Source organism: Alligator sinensis, unplaced genomic scaffold (genome assembly GCF_000455745.1).
Source record: "Alligator sinensis unplaced genomic scaffold, ASM45574v1 scaffold140_1, whole genome shotgun sequence".
NCBI lineage: Eukaryota > Metazoa > Chordata > Crocodylia > Alligatoridae > Alligator > Alligator sinensis.
The window spans coordinates 3,587,025-3,601,613 of NW_005841836.1; the positions used below are offsets into that span (position 1 = coordinate 3,587,025).

Here is a 14,589-nt window from a genome sequence, read left to right on the forward strand (position 1 = left end):
CCCCCGCGGCCGCGCCCGACCCGGACGGACCCATGCGATCGCGCGCGGGCAGAGCGCGCCGCGGGGCAGGGTAAGGTGGGGCGGCCCCTATAGACGGGCAGCGCGCGGGGGGCGGTGCCTATAGCGGGACCTTCCTGCCCCCTATAGACAGGCGCTGGGATGGGGGTCCTCCTATAGCAGAACCTTCCTGCCCCCTATAGGTGGGCTGGGGGGAGGGGAGGGCTATAGCGGAATTTTACTGCCCCTATAGATAGGCACTCGGATGGGGTTCCTCCTATAGCAGAACCGTCCTGTCCCCTATATATGGGCGCTGGGCGGGGTGCCCCTATAGTAGAACCTCCTTATCCCTATGGGAGGGTGCCATGCTGGGGGTGCCCTATAGCAGAATCTTCCTGCCTTTATAGACAGGCACTTGCATGGGGTTCCTCCTATGGCAGAACCTTCCTGCCACCTATAGATGGGTGTGGGGTGCCTATAGCAGAATCCTCTTGCCCCCTACAGACAGGGACCATGCTGGGGGGCCCCCTATAGCAGAATCTTCCTGTCCCCTATAGACAGGCACTGGGATGGGGTTTCCTGTATAGCAGAACCTTCTGTTCCCTGTAGACGGGTGCTGGGAAGGGGGGGTGCTCCTATAGCAAAATCTTCCTGCCTCCTATAGGCAGGCACTGTGCTGGGGTGGGGGTGCCCATAGTGGAATCTTCCTGCCCCCTATAGGTGGGCAGTGGGTACCTGTCCCTGATGGGTAGCTGGGCGTTGGAGATTGCAGAACCAGAAATCATCCGCAGACCAGATTGTGCTAAGTGTGGTCTGAACAGGGACTACAGATTCAGCTCCCATCGCCTGCATTTAGTGTGTGTAACCGCTGCGTCCCCCGATGGGTTAACTGCTTTGGTTTTCCCTCTCTTACCTCCCCCAGCAGTGCCCCTTCCTCTTTCCTTCTCCCTTTCCACCCCTTGGTAGCCTAATCACTGCTTTCTGTTCAGCAGCTCTGCTCCATGCCATCCCTTCTCAGTTTCTGATGAAGTAAGCCCTCTGCTCATGAAAGCTCACACATCTCCGATTTAGTTAGTCTGTAACAGGGCTTACCTGCAGCGCAGGTGCCCCTGTGTTGCCACACAGCAGGGCAGGGAAGGGGACAGGCAGCACAGCAGCAGATAGGGCGGGAAGCAGAAAGCAGACCTAGCAGGGAACACAGGGCTGGGAGTAGAAAGCAGAGCAGCAGATCTAGTAGGGGAAGGGGATTAGAGTGGTACCTGCTGAGGGTCAGGGGTTAATTTGTGGCATGCCTGCTGGAAGGGTCTCTAAGGTGCAAATCTATCCTGCCTTCTGCCTGACTTGAGACTATAACACTGCTAGCTACCTCTCGCTGTCCTTGTAGGGGCGGTCCTGCCCAGCTCTGGGTGATGGGGGCTGTGCTGTGCTTATGGGGGAAGACTAACAGCATACTGGACTTGATTAGTAGGAGCATTGCCAGCAGACTGAGGGAAGTGATTATTCCCTTCTATTTGCCATTGGTGAGGCCACATCTGGAGTATTACTGTGATCAGTTTTGGGCCCCCCAGTACAGAAAGGATGTGGACAAATTGGAGAGAGTCCAACAGAGGACAGCAAAATGGTGAGGGGGCTGGGGCATGTGACTTATGAGGACAGGCTGAGGGAACTGGGCTTATCTAGTCTAGAGAAGAGAAGACTGAGGGGGAATATAATAGCATCCTTCAACAACCTGAAGAGGGATTCAAAAGAGGATGGAGCTAAACTGTTCTCAGTGGTGGCAAATGACAGAACAAGGAGCAATGGTCTCAGGTTGCTGCAGGGAAGTTCATGTTAGACATTTGGAAGAATTTTCTCACTAGGAGAATCATAAAGCACTCGAACAGGTTACCCAAGTGGTGGAAGCTCCATCCTTGAAGGTTTTCGAAACCCGGCTAGACAAAGCTTTGACTGGGATGGTCTAGTTGGAGATGGTCCTGCTTTGAGCAGGGGGTTGGACTAGATGACCTCCTGAGGTCCCGTCCAACCTTAATTTTCTATGATTTCCCCCCCACAATGCACAGCCAACCTGCCACCTGCAGTTGAGCACTGGGCTGCCAGGCCACAGTCTCCTAACTTCCTCTGGACAGTCCTGCCCCCTGTGGAGGGGAAATCAGGGAATGTCCCCTCCCTCCAGCACACACAGATAAGTTCTGTGTTAATGAGGCAGAAATCCTCTGGTTTGCCCTGGAGGGACCTACCTCTGTAGGTGCTCTGGGTCTAGATGTTGGTTTCCCCGCTCCTTTGGGCTCCTTTACACACTATCACAAAGCTACATGCTGCCAGACTGCATGATCACTCCTGCCATAAGAGGTGACCCTTGGCATCACACTGCAGTTCAGCTTCATGCTGTGCCAGCCACATGTTGCCATCATCATCTCTCTGACTAGTGCAGCCTCCAACTGGCTATGGTATTTTGGAGCATTGCTCACTACACTTTCTTGTCCCCAGTCCTGCAACACAAATACAAGCCCTTAATATTATGCATGTCAGTAGTTCCACTGACATTAACAGAACTGATTGCATACTTAATATTGAGCCCATGGATTTTTGAATGTCCACTTCTGATAGAGCACCCTTTAAACCAGGGCTGTCCAACTTCAGATTGGCCAGGGGCCGTGTACCCCACAAGCTGCTCCAAGAAGAGGCCACAGGTCCCAAGCTGTGTGCCCCACACACTCGGGTGCTGCCCCCCAGTACTCTGCATGGTGTGGCACCCTGCTTCATCTTCAGTTCCCTGCAGACTTCTCTGTGGCATCATGCTATATGGGTACTCCATGCTGCCAGGCACCTTGGGCTGCACCTTACCAACTTGCCCTACCTCCTCAGAAGCCAGGGGAAGGAAGGGGAGCCCCAAGATCCCAGCTGCTGCAACAGCTGAAGCAGTGGGGGCAGCAGCTGGATGGGAGCCCGAGGGCTATATGTGAACCCATTGTAGACCTTGTGTTAAGACTTCCCTGCTTTAATCAATAGATCCATAAAGCTATTTAATACTTAGTCTTTCATATTTTTATCTCTGTTTTGATGTTTATAAGCATCTTTTCAGCAAGGGAGAAGCTGACTATATGTAAGGTCCCATCGCATGCATAAAGCACACCAGCTAAGAAAAAGAGAGGAAAATAATTTTAACTTTGGCCTTTTGCAGTGACATCATTAATCAATGAGTTGTAACTAGTATAGACACAGCATTTTCAGCCTGTATTGTGGGTTTTTTTTATTTTATGGCAACAAATGGTGTTCCTGGAATATTCCTAGCAACTGATGAAGTAGGTTGTTGCCTTCAAAAGCTCCTGCCTCTAAATCAGTTAGTCTTTCAGGTGCCACCCTGCTCTCTACCTTCTGCTTTGAATATTACTGTCATCCATAGGCAGTGCAGACTTAACCATGTTTCACACATTTGAAGGGAGTTTCTCTCATTTTTGGGGTTTATTTTAAAGCAGATTTTTTTTATTGTTGTGTGCTTGCATGCTTAGAGATGGTGTATGGCTTAATAAGACACAGATAAATCCATTTTTTATTTTAAAAAATTCTTAACATACCACAGTTGTACTTTATGATGGCCCAGAAATTATGGGGAAAGGATGCATTTGTTGTTTTTGTTTTTAAAGACCTTGTGAAAGATCATTTCCCTGTTTTTTCCTGTACAAATTAGCGGACCAGTCCTGTGTGTGCTTCTGCATGTGTGTAATCAGAGGGGCTGTTCTTTCATAAAGTTAATCAATGGCATAAGTGTCTGCAAGTGTCCTTTTTTGTGCTTTAATAGCTATTCATTGTTTGTGTGCCCCATGATTATCAATGGCTTTTATCATTGCAACAGTCTTTCCAGATAGGGAAATACGTTCCCTATTTCACAAATGAGGAAACAAAGCGGAGGATGGATGAAGGGACTTGCCAACACAAGAAGTCTTTGACTGAGCTGAGAAAAGAAGGCAGGTCGTCTGAACCCTAGTTCAGAGCCATACCCACTACTTAACCCTTTAGCAGAGTTACTGTGCATCCTTGGGATGTATTGTGTATATTTCTCTACAATCTTGAATCTGTACATGTGTTTGGTGAGTAGTTTAGCCATAGACAGCCTTGTTGAAGTCAGTGGGGTTCTGCTCCCAGATTCAATATCCTTTGTGTGTTTGCAACCAACACTAGGTTAAAATGGTCCTCACTTGAAGGAAACATTTCATGGAAAGGTCCTTAGGGAAACAGCTGTAAAGGGGGAAGAGGGACTCAGCAGTCAGAAGGTCATGTAAAAATTGCAGTAGCACAGCATATAAGTACAGTATTTAGCAAGTTTTATGTGAAATCAATCCAATTGTGTACCACCAAATAATTATTTTGGGGTTACCGTTGTGATCCAGGTCTTCAGCTCTCCTACATCAGCCTACCTTTAATTGTTTATGTGACAGACAGTACAAACTGCAAGTAGACAGAAATGGGAAAAGTAAAATATTGTGTGTAGTTCTTACAAATCTTTTTTGCCCATTAATCTCCCCAAAACCTACCTTTCCAATTTATAGTGTAAGTGTCGCTTCAAGATAATTTTACAGCTGCCGCCTAGTGCTTCATTGAGTTATAGAAACATGGTAATATAACTTGAAGTAAATACAAATCGCCTTTAATCAAGGCCTCTTGTTTCCTCTGCTTTATTTTTGCAAACAGCTGGATGTGTTCCAGCTGTGTTATTGGATGCTATAACTGAACTGAGATGTGTTGTGGCATTTGCAGTGATTGAGTTATGCTCTTTCTGTTTTTTTGTAGTCCAAATTTTGTAATATTACCTGTGGAAGAGTTCTAGGGATCTATTGTCCCTTCCCTACAGGGAATTGCCCGTTTAAAAGTGTTAAATGTACTCATAAGTAGACCCCTAAAAATGGAGGAAAATCAGCAGTCGCCTGAATGTCACAGAGCATCCATAAATGTGTCTTTTAATTGCTTTAAAAGGGAGGGAAAGCTGGTGGTCCTGAGTACCCACCAACTCCTACGGTATAATTGTCACCTCCTGTAGTGATAGAAGTGTGCTCAGTCACTGTAACTGAATGAAACAGGGTAAGAGTTGCCACAATTCTATTACATTTGTATCACTACAGAATCATGCAAATTAAACTGGTACATTGTAACAGCTTATATTAGTATTAACTGGCTATCAGTACAATTATTATCTCTATCAATACCCACAAAGACTAGGATCTGCTCCTTATCTTTCATAAATAATATTTGAAGTAGCCATCATAACACTATTTGCACACCATTATTGTCCTTTAACTGTTGCCATAACAAAATCAGTTTTTTTTCCTTGAGGCAGTGGTGATTTACAGTGACATTGCAGCTTTACTGTCCCCACTTTGGCTGTCTGGATGGAAACTTTTTGATGCGCTCTATTTGTCATTAAGCTCTCTTCAATACATGTTTGAATCAATGTTTGCATGGGGTTTTTTCCTGTCCTGAAACAGAATAAAAAACATTTTGAAATTTCCTATGAAATGAGAGTCTAAAAAAACCATTTTAAAGTAAGCAAAATGTTTTATTTTGATGCAACTGAGATATTTTTTTCCAGTGTCAGAGTTTTGAAACTTTAAAACAATGTTTCTATCAAAACAGTGAAAGTTGCCTTCTGAAAGTTGTTGTGATGCAGAACAATTGAAATGCTCGGTTGCAGGAATGGTTCTTTTCACTTTTTCCTAAATAGAATCTTATTAAAAATAATGTATTGATTTTGATGAAAATAACATTTTTTGTTGCAACACATTTCAGATTCAAGATTTCAAGCCACCTTGAATCTGAAATCCAGTGGCAAATGGAAAGACACCCATTCACTTTACTGGTCTTTGGGTGAGACTGTGAGCAATCAAGAATAGAAAAAAACCCACCTAATCTGTGAACAGACCTCTCTGCCACTGAAATGAAGGGGCTCTTATAGGCATAGGATCATCTATTTAGATCCCAGTGCATGGTCAGTACCTTGAAAGAAAGGAGGGAGTTAATTATTTAAGATGATAGTACATTCCTCCAAATTATGCTTGTTTTTGAGCTCCCTAATTCATCATTTTAGACTTGCTTCTGCAGGCGGAATAGAAGAGGTGATGGTGAAAATTTTGGGGCTTCTGCTCCTTCCTCTGGGAGTGGTACAGTGTAGTGCAGTCCCCAGTTCTGGGTGAGTCTGTGGCCCAGAGTGCCCAAATGGCACAGCGCAATGGGAAGTCTGCAGCTGGGGAGCTGAAGGTGAGGCCAGGGTGCCCATGCATAGTGCAGTGGGGGGCAGAGAGGTGGCATGGCTGGTGGCTTGTGCTGGTGTAGTCTAAAGCCCTCATTGGTGTGGCCCCTCCAACTGCTTAGAAGTTGGACTGCTCTGAACTAGACCAGGGTTGGCCAAGCTGCGGCACATGTGTCCTAAGTAGTACCAGCAGCCTCCGTCCATACACATGGCAGACCAGGGAGCAATGAATAGGGCATGGAGGAGAAAGAAGAGCAAAAGGTTGGGCAAAGACCACAGGCCAGAGAGGAGAGCAATGGATTGAGCAGAGGAAGGGAATCAGAGTGGTACTTTGCGAGGGTTAGGGGCTCATTTGTGGCACACCTACCAAAATGGTTGGCCCTACAGTGCTAGACAAGCTGCCTGTAGTTCACTGGAAGTTGGTCAAAAACAATAATGAAACACTGGATTCGCAAATTTAGCATTTTCCACCTAATCAAATTGTCAGAAAATTCCCATGCAACCAGATGGAAGAACATTTCTACTTCTCTGCAAAATTTTGTATTCTCTGAAACCAGGTTTTGGGTTCTACATGTTGTAGGAAGTTTGACTCCTAACCTGCCATTCATGTCTGACCTTTTAGCAAGGGCCTGTCTTTGTTTAAATCTGTAAACAGTGTCCATTTAACTAAAAATACTAGTCTTAACATTTAGATCTATGGGATTTGGGGCTAAAGGCGATATCTATACCTTTACCTGTGTCAAGTTAAGAAGTTTTGGGCACTGTGCTGGATAGTTATGGAGAGTGGTGTTTGTGCAGTTTTAAGAATAGATTAAGCAAACACTTGTACTGGATGGTTTAGATAGGGATGACCCTATCACTTCAGAGTGACTTAGACAACTTGGAGGATTGGGCCAAAAGGAATCTCATGAGGTTCAACAAGAACACATGCAAAATCCTTCACCTGGGACAAAACAATCCCATTCACTGGTACAGGCTGGGGGTTGACTGGCTAAGCAGCAACTCTGCAGAAAAGGACCTTGGGGTTACAGTGGACAATAAACGGAATAAGAACCAGGAGTGTGCCCTTGTTGCCAGCCGAGAAGGGTAACGGCATACTGGGCTGCATTGGTAGATGTGTTGCCAGTAGGTCAAGTGAAGTGATTATTCCCCTCTATTTGCCATTGGTGAGGACACATCTGGAGTATTACTGTGTTCAGTTTTGGGCCCCCCACTACAGAAAGGATGTGGACAGATTGGAGAGAGTCCAGCAGAGGAAAACAAAATGGTGAGGGGGTTGGCACATGTGACGTATGGGGAGAGGCTGAGGGAACTGGGCTTATCTAGTCTAGAGAAGAGAAGACTGAGGGGGAATATAATAGCAGCCTTCAACTACCTGAAGAGGGATTCAAAACAGGATGGAGCTAGACTGTTCTCAGTGGTGGCAAATGACAGAACAAGGAGCAACAGTCTCAAGTTGCAGCAAGGGAAGTTCAGGCTAGAAATTTGGAAGAATTTTCTCACTAGGAGGGTAGTAAATCACTGGAACAGGTTACTCAGAGAGGTGGTGAAAGCTCCATCCTTGGAGGTTTTCAAAACCCGGCTAGACAAAGCTTTGGCTGGGATGATCTAGATAGGGCTGATCCTGCTTTGAGCAGGGGGTTGGACTAGATGACCTCCTGAGGTCCCTCCCAGCCCTAATTGTCTGTGATTTTATGATCCTACTTGGGCAGGGAGGGGTCAGGAGAGTTGGATTGGAAAACTTCCTTAGGTTCCTTCCAGCCCTACTTTTCTATGACTCTATGGTGAACCTTAGGCAAAATTACCTTTCATACTGAGGTTCTTTTTTATTGAAATATTTTTGGTATATCTAATCCTTTGGGTGCTTTCCTTTGTTCATTTTATTCTTCTGTGCAATTTTGTAAAGAGAATAGCAGTTCAAGGACTTTCTCTATAGCTATTGGCATAAATCTGCAGAAAAAAGCTATTTTTCAAAACAATGAACCAAAAAATGTGGGGTCAACTTATATGCGGGGTCAACATATAATTGGAGCAATACAGTATAGCTTTTTACTTCTCCAGAAAGTACTTTCCTTGGGCACTTTCCTTTAACAAAAATATTTTATTTTTCTCTCTTCTAAGTGAATATCTTCGTAAGTCAACTGGCATGAATTTACCGAATGTAGCAAATCAAGTTGCTGAGTAAGGGCTCAGTCCTAAATAAACCACTCCATTGACTTTTGTGAGACTTCTCATAGGAATACAGTTATTCAGACATAAGTGTTTACAGATCAAACCCTATATTAAGTCAGAATTAATTACCGTCAGTGTTTAGAAGTATTTCAGTTCATTTATTATTATTTCCTTCAGATAGACCTGATACAATCTGTTCTCCCATAAACATAAGTTTCTTATGAGGGGAAAAAAACTTGGCTATGAGTCACTGAGAAATCTTGAAACCAGCAAATTCATACAGCCAGAGTGTGACAACATTACATGAGAAGCTACAAATCATGAATTAGTTGTGCCTTGCTTATTAAAATGTAATTAACACTGTCAAGTTTGCTGGATTAACTTTGAGAACATCAAGTTATCTTTCAAGTTTATTATTCAAACCCATTTGCTAGGCTGTAGTATTGATTCAATATCATGCTGCTGTATATGTTGAAGGCTGGTTTGACCTCTTTTATTTGCACTTTGTGCTAGCATTGGTAATGCCTGAATTAAATGACATTAAGTATGAGGAACAAAAGTAGAGCTTGTTGTAATTTAATGCCAGTCATTATTATTGTGAGGAGTAAACACTGCAGAGTCAAGGTGAAACAGAGCCAGAAGGCAATAGAAAGCCTATTCAGCTGTTTATTTTGGCCTAAAGCTCCTCCATTGGCTATAAAATTTGCTTGGTTACGCAGTTTCAGCAAGTATGTATTAAGTAACACCAATTTATAATCCGCAACTAGATTAAGAGTGTCAGATTCCTGAGTGGGTCAGATTCCTGTTTAAATTCTCAGGTGTGGGCTGGGTATTGGGATTTGGTGCTCAGCACAGTGGCAGTGAATCACCCCAGGTATCAGAGGAATAGCCACACATAGTTTAAGAGCAGAATCTTCTATAACATCAGGCACCTTTACATGTGCTCCAGGGTGGAGGGCGCTTTAATTACAGTGGCTCTTGGGAGCTGCTCTAATTAAAGCACCCACAGCGCCTCGTGTATTCGGTGTCCCATGCTTCAAAATGGCACGAGGGAGCTTTAACTAAAGCTTGTCAAACAAGCTTTAGTTAAAGCACCTGTAACACCATTTTAAAGCATGGGGATGCCAAATACATGCAGCTCTGAGGCTGCTGAAGTGTGCTAATTAGCACAGTCCAGCAGATGCAGTTAATTGAGTCTGCTCTGACACCTGCTAATTAGCATGTGTTGGAGCAAGAGTTGGGCATGTGTATAGGTGCCCATCGTGACTAAACTTTCAGTTTACTATTGCTTTTATTAAAGTCCCCTTCATCAATTACACAGTATTTATAACTGCTATTTCTGCCCTTTGCTTTCCCATTTTTGTATCTTCTCCTGTCTTTTCTCTGCATCTCCTTCCTGCATCAAGGGCCACTTCTTTCTTAAGTATTTCGCTTCCATCCTGTTCCCTTTGCCATGTTATACAGTGATCAATGATAAAAGTAGTAATGGCAGGTCATGTGTCACTGTTGTGCTCTGGAATTAATGTCCCTATAAATTGAGCAGGAGTGAAGGAGTTTGTACTTCTGAGTCATTGTCTCAGGCTGGCTGTACACACTGGACAATAGCAGCATATCATCAGTTTACCTTTCTTTTGCATTTGGAAGGTTCATTTTACAACCAGAAGGACTGCAAGATTAGGCTTGGTTTTTGGTTTTTGTTTTTTAAAAAAACAGGCTGTGGAGAATCTGAATAAGACCACATAAGTACATGCAGGTTTCCCTTGCTTTATGTGGCACATGCGTTCCTGGAAAATGGCACATAACTCGAATTTTCATAAAGGGAACCCAGTTTATAAGGTAACAAATAGGGAGACTTTCCCGTGGGGCTGGGGCTAGGGAAGGGGCAGAGGAAGGGGTGCAGTGCAAGTGAGCAGCTGCAGGCAGGTGGTGTGATCCACTCTTGGGGCTGCAGCAGGGAACAAAGCAGAGGGAACTGTCAGTGGGTGCAGGGCACGGGACTGGGGGGACACAGCTCTTGCTGCTACATACACCCCAGGAGGGCTGCGAGTAGGGGGGCTGCGCCGGGCCCTTCCCAGGGGTGTGTACCCCCGTATCTGCATGCGGGACAAGGGCAGGCTGCCACTGCAAGCTGGAGCCAGCAGTGGCACTGGGCTCTTCCCAACAGGGGGCTGGGCCATGCTGTGCTCAGGGCGGGTGGCAGTGCTGGGAGGGGGTCTGCAGTCACCCCAGTTTCACCATAGCCCACCTCCTCTCCCAGCGCTGCCACCCCCAGCCTCAAGTGCAGCACAGCCCAGGCCCCCACTGGGAAGAGCCCAGTGCCAGCCCCAGCCCGCAGCAGCAGCCTGTCCTCATCTGCATGCAGATCCGGGGGCACATGCCACCCAGGAAGAGCCTGGCGCAGCCCTCCCAGGGTGCACGTAGCAGCAAGAGCCACACACAGCCCCGTCCCATGCCCCACACCTACTGACAGTTTCCTCTGCTTTGCTCCCTGCTGCAGCCCAGGAGCGGCTGACACAACCTGCCTGCAGCCACTGGGCTGTACTGCACCCCTCCCCCTGTCCCTTCCCCTACAGACTTACTTCACATATAATGAATTTACCTCAGATATAACAAATTTTGGGTGTTAAAAGGATTATCGCATAAGAGCGAATTTGCATATACAGAACCTGCGTAAAGTGAGGGAAACCTGTAAAATCAGATCAGGTCCTCAGGCTAGGTATTTATCATCACTTCACTAAGTATGCTACTAAAATCTCTGTTGTAAATTCAGGTGTACCTAGCAAAAGAATTCAGGGTATGCCTGCTTTTACATGCACTGGACTTGCAATAGGGGAAGAGCTATACTGATAGATGCAAACTTTATTTATCCAGAAGGGGAGCGTGTGCTGGAGGACAGATAACACATACCCTCCAAAACTGGTGCAGCTTAAATTAAGAATTTTACCAAACTTGAGTATGCCTTCATTAAAAACTACAGGATGATGTGTGGCTGTAGATATGGAGACAGCTGTTACATAGACATTATTGAAGTGCTCTTTACTCATTGTGGGAAGTCACTGAGTCTCGCCTATTTATGGCTAGATGGTGATATTTTAAGGACCTTGTTATACATTAATTTTAGATGCCTTCTAAAGCTCTTAACCCCTGGATTGTCCACACATTAACACGCAAAATTAGTTTTAAGCACACTTTAGGCAGCTTAAAGTTAGGCCACTCCAAGGCAGGTTTATCTCTGATCTGTGTTATTCAGTTCATGTTCCATTAATGTGTGGCCACTCCCTACAGATGAGCTGGCTACGCTGCTGTCCTCCAGCATCCCAGGATGCAGTGTCCCTGCTTCCTGTTCTCTGTCAACAAATGTTCTACCCCCTGTACTCTACTGCACAGCAGGGTAGGGACGGGGATTCTGGCACCAAGCCAAATCTCCCTCCTGCTCCCAGGGGTGTGACCTTCCCACCTCCAGAAGTGTGACCCCATGAAAACACCCAGCAGAGAATATGCCATTTAGCCAAGTCACAGGGTCTGGGAGTGGAGTTAGGAAGGGTGGGGTGGGGAACAAGTTAGGAGGCTGGATTGAGTCCCGATGAGCAGGGGCTTGCTTCCCAAAGCAGGGGTAGTAGCTCCCCCAAAAGTGCCTTCACTTGCTACCCCCAGCTCCAGCCACCCCAGGAAGCACGGCCAGCACCCCCCCAGACCCTAGTCCCAGTTTATTAAAACATGAAACCTTTTGAATTTACTTCCTCTTTATTTCTTTTTAAATTCTTTTTTTTTCTTTTTACTACTTGTTTTATCCTTTAGTGGCTGATTTCCTTCATTTCACCAGCCATTCCCCACCCCCATTTCCTTTCCACCTCACATTTTAATATATACCCAGATCCTGTTAACTCTCTGCCTTCCAGCTTCATGTTCCTGCCCTCCCAACCGATCTCCAACACCCCCACGTAGAGCAGGGATAGAAGCCTGTCCTGGCTCAGCAGACCTTTAGTGGCAAGTCACACCTTGGTCCAGCCCCTGCTCACCAGCCCTCTAGTGGCAAGTCAGAGCAATGCAGGTGGGGGGACAGTCAGAAGAGTTTTTTAGCCTTAAGGTGTGACTGCTCCAAACTTAAGCTAACACTAACACTGATCAACGTCTGAGCAGTTCATCATGCAACATGTCACAAGGCCCTCACTCAGGGGTGGGCAAAATATAGCCTGCAGGCTGGATCCAGCCCTCCAAGAGGTTCTGTCTGGCCCATGGCAGGTTCCTTGCCCCGCCTGGCCCAGGTACATGGGACAGCCCAGGCTGTGGCACGCGTGTAACCAGTCCTGTTGCCCCCAGGCACGTGGCGGGTCAGGGGTGGCGCAGTGACTGGACTCAGATTCCTAGCATCCCCCATGGTCATGGCTCACTTTGCTCAGGTGCCACTGCCAGTTCACGCTGCACCCACCGCAGTGGGTGCCGGACAGAGCAGGTGGGCAGGGTCTTCATGGAGATTGACCTAGTACGCCCACAGGCAGGGTGCACTTGGCCGGACAGATGAAATAGGGCCACGGGCAGATGGCGAGCAGTGTCCAGGAGTGGGACGGGTGGGACCAGAGCCAGGATCGCAGGGCAGTGACAGTGCAGGGCCGGGGCCCAGGGCAGAGCTACCATCCACTCACCGCGCATCCCTGCCCGTGTAACCGGTGCCTGTCTCAGGGATGTGCAGGGAACAGATTGCAGCTCTGCTACAAGCCCTGGCCCCATGCTGTCACCACCCCATGGTACTGGCTTATCCACCTGGCTTACTCCTGAATGCCACTCCTTGCCTGCCGGCAGTCCCATCCAATCCACCTGGCTGAGCACACTCTGCTCATGGGGGTCTTGTGCCAGTCACCATGGAGACCCTGCTTATGCAGCCGCTCAGTCCAGTGTCCCCAATGATCGGTGCGGGACAGAAGGCCTGGGGCTGGATAGACTTAGTTGCCCCTCCCTGTCACACCCGGCCGGACTGGGTCAGCACCCTTTCCCCTCAGCCAAGTATGGCGTTTCATGGTATTCAGTGTGAGTAAGGGTATGTCACTTCACTGAGTACTCTCAGAGTTATTCAAGCTACAGGATATTCCTCAGACGCTGCTGGGTGGGTGGCATTAAGTCTATGAGTAGCCAAAAAAAAAAGAGTAAGGGACCATCTGATAGAGAATGAGTCATAGACTGCAGAGAATGCCACCCATATGCAAGTGATTATGTGGATTAGAAAGTAAGCTAGCAAAATGTAATGCATTAAAGGAAGTTATTTTTTAATCATATTGGAAAGGATTTGACAGGAGAATGAAGAGAGGAAGAAAGATCAAACAGAAGTCAAGGAGTCATGAGGGAATAAGTATTTTTGCTTATATCTATCTCTGGGTAGGTGCAGACATCCCTCTCTTTGGGCTGGATTCTAATCACTATGTTGGTGTATATCCAAACTACCACTGCAGTGATTGCAGCTACACTGGACTTGTACCAGTGCAACTTTTACCAGAGTCTGAATCCCTCTTACAGCTGTTTTTTACCTTAATTATTTATCCTCGCAAAGGGGTGGTTAATTCAAAGCCAGAATCTCTACCTCATTATATAAACAGTGCTGAGTGACTGCAGAGCCAGTGTAGAAGGCTACAAGATCAGCATAGTGGCGTTATGAAGTGCAGACTGCACAGAAGTAAATTATTACACAGACTGGGGCAGCAGACAGCCAGCTCTGTGGCATTCCATGTTGTGGAGAGTCCCTGTAACTTTTCTCTTGGGAGCAGAGAGGTTCCCTATGCATGTAGTCAGGGATCCCATGACATGCCTCTGGATTTAGGAAGATCTGTCAGCGGGAAGGAGCATACATGCAGAGACCACCCTTCTGCTGGTCTCTGTAGTACAGGGTTTTACAAGGGCTGCCTTTAAGGACAGAGTCCACAGCATGAAGAAAGGGGAATTGTTATGTAGTAACTTTGAGCCACCTTTTCTGCAAGTTGGTGGGGATTTTCCATCACCGTACTGTGGGTTTGAGGATAAACTCCAGTCCAGAACAGGTTATTCACTTGGAGTTGTTCTGCATTGAGATCTGTAGGCCTAAGCAGTCTTCCATGGAGTCCAAGGGATACTCCTCTCCAGAATACCATTCTCTTCTTAGATACCTGTAGGTCGCATTGCTTCCTGAAACCATAAAACACTGTACTCAGCAG

The 14,589-nt window shown here is 46.5% G+C and overlaps 1 protein-coding gene across 3 annotated transcripts in view; it reads left to right on the plus strand.

Annotated features, from left to right (window-relative positions):
* Positions 1-6: 6 nt before the first annotated feature.
* Positions 7-14,589, plus strand: part of LOC102374608 (GDNF-inducible zinc finger protein 1-like) — a 39,503-nt gene continuing 24,920 nt past the window's right edge. For 2 of the 3 annotated variants that reach the window (XM_025202031.1, XM_006015423.3), the window contains exon 1: positions 7-70. In XM_025202031.1, coding sequence (XP_025057816.1) covers positions 33-70 — 38 coding nt within the window. In that variant the 5' untranslated portion in view covers positions 7-32. Of the gene's footprint in view, positions 76-14,589 lie in introns of all 3 variants that reach the window. The other variant, XM_025202033.1, reaches the window with a different exon arrangement.